The sequence below is a fragment of the Montipora foliosa genome, chromosome 5 (genome assembly GCF_036669935.1).
Source record: "Montipora foliosa isolate CH-2021 chromosome 5, ASM3666993v2, whole genome shotgun sequence".
Lineage (NCBI taxonomy): Eukaryota > Metazoa > Cnidaria > Anthozoa > Scleractinia > Acroporidae > Montipora > Montipora foliosa.
In genome coordinates, this window is record NC_090873.1 from 25935194 (window position 1) to 25942056 (window position 6863).

General features: G+C 38.9%; 1 protein-coding gene across 1 annotated transcript in view; it reads right to left on the minus strand.

Annotated features, from left to right (window-relative positions):
• LOC138003810 (uncharacterized) overlaps window positions 1–5153 on the minus strand; it is a 7443-nt gene extending 2290 nt beyond the window's left edge. The window contains exons 1-2 of the mRNA XM_068850059.1: window positions 4896–5153; window positions 2063–2116 (exon numbers count right to left, since the gene is read on the minus strand). Of these exons, the coding sequence (XP_068706160.1) occupies window positions 2063–2116; window positions 4896–5018 (177 nt within the window). The 5' untranslated portion in view covers window positions 5019–5153. The remainder of the gene's footprint in view (window positions 1–2062; window positions 2117–4895) is intronic.
• Window positions 5154–6863: the final 1710 nt, after the last annotated feature.

Consider the following 6863-nt stretch of genomic DNA (forward strand, 5'->3'; position numbering starts at 1 on the left):
CAACAGAAAGGGACAGATTTAGAACAAAGGATCGTAAGATATGATGGTCCAACCATCCAGGGCCTAGTTGTTCAAAAGAACGTTAACATTAATCAACAATTCGACCTGTACAATAGCCGATGAGGCGAAGCCGAATGGGCTATAGACACGTGGCCCTTGAGGGCGAAGGAGCCAATTGTTTTAGTATCACCCAACTAGTCTGACAGAAAAGGCAATAATAAAGTTAGCAAATGCAAGTTGAAGAAATATTTATTTGGGAATAAAACGAAAGAAAGCATCCCGCTTTTCACTACTCGAGGACTATTACTAATGTCCTCTGGTAGCGTAGCCAATTAAAATACTAATCCGCGATTAGATACAAAGCTAGGCTTGAATTCTGCCCGTCAAAAAAACCTCAACTTTCTAATTTCATGCTGAGGGAAAGCAAGGGTCTAGTCCCTTTTGGAGGCTTGAAATCTGATGAGAACTTTTTCTGCTTAGGACACAAACTGCAATTTAAGTTTCCTGAAATCCAGGATTTGCTTGATCAGGCTTCGAAAAAATGTTCCTATATAGGTTGAGTGCAAGATATTTCAAATACTTGAACGAAGTGGACTGACCGGATGCTAAAAGCTATTCTGTCTGGGAATGAAACACTTGATTGCTACAATTGTTAAACAAAGCTATTTAGCCACAGTCATATCATTAAGCGCGTTGTTCGACAGAAACCTGCCCACTGAAAGGCGTTGCTATTGATTTAGCGGCAAAAAGTAGTTTCAACTTTTGCCTCTCGGGTTAAATTCCTAAACTGTGACCGCTAAGAAGAAAGTTAATGAACAGAATTTTTTTGCATTGCCGTTTATCATACAGTGCCATGCCAGCCCAATATTTGGCTCAGTGAGGAAAATCTCAAATAAAAGCTACAGAGCACTTGTCTCCTGGTGTTGTTGATTATCATGTACAAATTTGTCCTTCAAAAAAGAGAAAACTGCTAGTGCCCATTGTAATAAAAGCTATAGGGCAGTGCTTTCTCCATGTTATGAAGTTTCACGTGACTCTCAGTTATAACCAATGGATCGATTCGAATCAGATCCAGACCGATCGGTCCCCAGCAGAACTCTGAATAACTCTGCTTCTCGGCGTTTAATCTAGAGCCCTGCTTTATCCTTTTTGGGTGAAACACTAAACGAAAACTATCTTCCTCTCTTGCGCCGGTAAAAACGTGATTAGCCTGTGTTTATAGGTAAACACAGAAGACAAACAGCCCCGGGAAAAAGAATCAAATGCTCCAGTGATTCGAGACTAATCAAGCTTTTTCATCTGTATAACGTAGTTCAACCAATTTACTTGTTGAAATTCCATCCATGTTTAATTCGCAGGAAGTTGTTAAAAAGCTTTTACCTAAGAAAGCCCTGAGACGCGAATTTCCTTAAACCATACGGCAGCTCCGTGTTCCACTGAAACGCCACTAAGCTTTAGCAATGGGCTTGTGTGACTTTTGAAGTCCTTCAAAAGCGTGGCTTTAATAGACTACCAGTAGTTATGTAACAGTGCTTACTGTTGGTGCAACGGGCTGTAGAACCTGTGTTAATTAGAAGTAACTTATCCCAAATTAAGCTTTTCTCGCTAGCAAGGAGAAAATTACTCTTTTCGACTTTCACTTTCAAAACATTTACAATTTCCATGGTTTCCTTTGTCTGCGTATATGCACAAGGTGCTTGACCAACCCGGTCAGGCTAATGGCTTCTCTTTCATTCAATTTCAAGACACTGCCTCAGGGATATAGGCTGAAAATAATTTGACGTTTTTTAACCTTCAAAACACTGCCCGAAAAACGTGATTCTAATCTAACCAACAGAGTGAGACACGAGATGCCATGCACGTTTGAATCAATACACGTGCTCTCTAACTTGTAGTTTGTTGAAATTTTCTCGACGATCACTGGTAGCAGTATCGGTTTCCGTGAGATAATGGTCAATTTTCGTTCGAAAAACTGTTTCCTGTTCTGGCTAACCACGAAATACTTCACTCAGGCACTTAATAGTTTAGATTCTTTTCATCTTACGCAAAACAAAGGGCTTACCTGTTTGTCATCAGAGATTCCCTTGGCATCTTCCAATCGTTTCCGAAGTGCTTCCTGAAAAAGGAAGTTGCAAACTTCAGATCAATGAAGTCTTCGTTGAACAGCCAGCCATGGGGGCGCAGGGATGGCGCAGTGGTGAGAGCACTCGCCTCCCACCAACGTGGTCCGGGTTCGATTCCCAGACTCGACGTCATATGTGGGTTGAGTTTGTTTGTTCTCTACCCTGCACCGAGAGGTTTTCTCCGGGTACTCCGGTTTCCCCTCTCCTCAAAAACCAAAATTTGATTTGATTTGCGTTAAAATGTTAATCACAATTTTACAGTGTCCCCGATTAGTGCTCTACGGCGCTAGAAGATTAAACACTTAAATACAAATTCCTTTCCTTTCCTTTTCAAAGACTTATAACTACTTTACAAATGCAATTTTTACGTACAAGACGCGGGACTGGTCATGCTTTTTCGACTTTGCGACAAAATCGCTTAAGTCAAGTCCATGAATTTCTAGTAACGGAATTCGAGTGAGCTCAACAAAGCCATCAAGCCAACTTGGGATTGCTCAATTGCAAGTTCATTTTTAAAAGATTTTCTGGCAACAATTGGAAATTTTCTCTTTATACCAGCGAGACACCGGCCTAAAACAGCACAGAAAAGCGAATTGACCGCGCCTACACGGAAATGACCCGAACACTAAGCATGAATCAAAGACCGAACAGCACTTGGAATCTGGTGGCGGGATCGCGCCTAAAGTGAATAACTGTATGGCCATCTCACAGCTTTCTAACGAGACCAAGGTACGGGCGAATGCCGCAGAATAATTGAGCACAGTGTCAGCTGAGATTGCTGGTACTATGGTAGCCACATCGTGGAGAAAGAAATCGAAGAAGGCCTTCGATTATTTACAATCGAACTCTGCTTGAAAAACACTAGGTTCACAACTGTTGGACTGAGAACTTAGTAATGATAGATATAAGGAAGATTGCTGAGGAAGAAGTGAATGGTAAAGAATTCTGCGCACATAAGTTCGCAACAATAAGTTGCCTATTGCAGAAGACAGTCGATAGACCATATTTTTATGAACGTGATTGTTTCTTGCGAGAGTCAGGCGACAGTTGTTTTTTAATGCGTAATTCGCTAAATTTAGTGCTAAAGCCAGTCACTAGAAAGAGAGAGAGTTGTAGGATCTGCTTATAGGTGATAACGTCGAAATGACATTACATCAGTTACATATTGTGACCTTCATGGAAAAAATTAACACCAATTTTTTAAAAAAGCCTTAAGACTGAATAGAAATGCACTCCTTTTAAACCGACATGAGAAAACAAGATTTTTTTCTGGTTTACCTAGAAATAAAAAATAGTGATATCTATCGTCTTCGTAAATAACCATAAACATTACCGTTACAGACACTTAGGATACTTAGCAGTGCAGAGTGCAAAACACTTAGACTTCAGTAAAGGGAACTTAGACAATAACGTCCGCATGATCTTTCGACTGAGTATGCCTTCAGATAGGATTTGTCATCGATATAAAAAAAAAAATGTCATATATTTTTTTAGCCATTATGGTCAATTGTCTTATATGTGTTTGAAGGATGAATTTTTTTTGAATTTCTGATCGTTTGATCGCGTGATCCCTGAAGTGGCTAAACGAGTTCAACTTGACGTCAACTCAATTTGAAAACTCCATTATCCAAAGCGAATATTTCTGACGTTTGGAAGTACTGATAAGATGCGACATAAAATTCGTGAATTATTAGCAATTATACATGGAAGGAGAAAAGAATATCGGTGCATAGCTTAGCAGATAAATTCACAATATTCACTTCTGAGAATAACTGTTTTGGCATATCATATCTGCAGTTTCTTTCAATTTTTGTTTTCTTTATGAAGAATCCGTGTAAATGACGTCATCTTCCACCAGTCGAACAGCCGAATCTCAAAAACTCTCCTAGGCCCTTAAAAACAGCTCTTTTGTGGGAAAATACATGCAACTACTGGAAAGCGTTTCTCTTTGAGTACTACTTTATTCTCACGTAAGATATATTTTTGGCCTTCCTCCGAAAGTTTCAAAATTTGGAAATAACGCAACAAGGGATTTAATACGCAGTCTTGGATTTTCCCTGTTCCTCGTACTTATCCCCGCTAATTTTCACTTGACGCACATTATGACGCTATAAGAAAAGAAAAGGAAATATAGATCGGGAAAATACGCTGAGGCTATGATAATGAAAAAACTCGCGAAAATCTTAAAACGTCAGAATTCTCTCAGATGAATTTGCATTTCAAAATAATAAATTTTGACGCAGAAAATTGAAAAAAATAACTTTCCTACAAGACAAAAATCGCAAGCTTTTCTCACGACCGGATTCCGGCTGAAGCTCCAGCAATGAAGCTTCACAAAATCTCTGTTGGAGTACCACTCAATAACTTATCTGCAATAAGCTTATAAATGGATGAAAAGCAAACATTGAGTCGTTGAACCCACAACAAACAATCCGAGTTTACAAAAGCGTTCCTCCTCAAATTTCTAAACCCTTTTCCGCTAATAAGGACAGCATGTGGTCTGACACGACGTTAGATTTCATATGCAAAGCCGTGCAGACCGAACTCTCTTCCCGAAATCCTTTAGTTCGCGCAAAAATCCTCAAGCTTTTTACCTGTATGAAATCCATCAGGCAACGTTCTGTGATTTGAGAATATTTCATTTCGATCTAAGTTCGTTGCAGAAATAAAGAGCGGTAATGTCTTCTTGTACGTTCGTGGGTAGTGGTGCGGTCATCCTAGAGTTTATGCTAGTGAAATCGTGAAAAAACCTATTCTACACTACTGCATTACCTGATGAAGGCCCTTGAACCTACAGCCAACCAAACAGACCACGAAAGCAGTGTAAGGAGCCATGAAATCACAGGGATTACTATCAGAAAAAGTCTCCTTTATCCGTGTGAAATCGTGTGCCATCAAAGGGAAGTCGATAATGAACTAGCGGAGCGATAACTGCTCCCTCAAATACTAACCATCAGCATTACAATGATAATGTCAGTCGTGTTTTCTGGAGCAGAACCGCCTGTCTAAGAAATTGAGCTGATTGCGAAAGCAACCGCGGGTTGACAAAATTAGCTTATGACAAAGTCCGATCACCATAGCATAGGGTCAATTTGATATTGCTACGCATCAAAATATCACCTGTACTACAGGATAGTAAGTTGCTACGTGACCATTGGTGGTCTTTGCAAAAAAATATTCAGTTTTACAACCTGAAAGCTAATCACTACTTTGCACAAACCAACAAATCTAATAGCTTCAAAACGTCACACACGGCCACATTTGACAAGTATTCCGGAAAAAACAAACGGACAGATATTGGCTTTAATTTGAACAAGACTGAAGATTTCATCAACGCCCTGTCAAATTTAGACTCGATCTATACGGCGCCAAAAACAGCATTGCATGAGAGATCTGTTCGAGAGTTTTTAGCGGGGGAGGTAAAAAATTGACAAGTCCATCCTCGTCTTGGAGAACTAGTTCAAAATGAGTTGGACAGCATTTGTAGCTGTACAAGAAAATCAAGTCAATCTGCTTCAAGGAAAAGTCTTCATCGAGAGTTACAATCAAGGACTTCATTAACAGATTGAAGAGAAGAGATAAATGGCACTTCAAGCAATTGCATGCACTGAATGCCCAGTAGCTTTCATTTTAATGGTCTTACTTCAAGATATTGTACCAACTCTTAAGAGCCAAAATCTGTAAATATCGAGAATCCGTGGTCACTCGTGAAATTTCGAATTTCTTTATATTTTGCCTAAATAACACCTATAGTGAATTACTTTCGAAAATAGTATCGAAAAATCTCGAAGCGGTTATTTTCTCTTGAAATCGAGGGAGGTTCCAAAAACGCCATTTTAGCGCCCTGACACTTCCGAAAATACAGAAATGGTGCGTTTTGTTATCGCTCGTGTACATAAACGCGATCACAGCTATCAATGCAATTTGGGCAGATCGCAACACATTTCTTGCTCTTTCCAAAGCATAGATTTATTTTGGAAAAGCTGCCAGTAAATATCTGTTTTTGACTCTTACAAATACCCTAGTACAAACGGTTGAGCGAATGAGTCAATTTTATCATAAATTGCACACCCCCAAAAGCCCACTGGTACATGGAAATTGGCATTGACACTAGTATTTCATTGAAGTTCATTCTTTGTGCTATGCTGTGTTAAAACTTCTTCCGCAGCCTGACAAAAGTGTCCAGTCGAGACACAGAAACGTGAAGTCAATTTTTGCATCGCCTATTTGTACGTATTGTAAAGGGAATATAGTTCTTGTTTATAATGATAATAATATAAATAATAATAAATAAAAAATAATAATAATAAAATAATAATAAAAAGAAATTTTGCATCGCGACCATTCTTGAAATTATCACAGAACTTGCCTTCTCCGAACCACGGCCTCGTGAAGAACCGAAAATACGATTTTCGCTATTTTGAACGCTCAAAGATTACTGTACTATGATAACTTAAGTTTTGGTAGGTGATGAAGTATTGTTTGTTATGTAAACCTCTATATATGCTGATCGGTAGTGCGATTTCCAAACGACGTTACACTCGTTGTAAACTGCTTCTTTCCACCAGCCATCACCTTTTTTAAAAATATACATATGATGCTATGATATAAAAGTCTCCTCTAAGTTCCACATGGATAATTTTCAAAGCATACTTTCAGTGTTCGATTACAAGAACGAGAGATTCCTAATCAAATATAAGTAAAATTTCAATACTACAAACAATTTATTTTTTCTGTTCC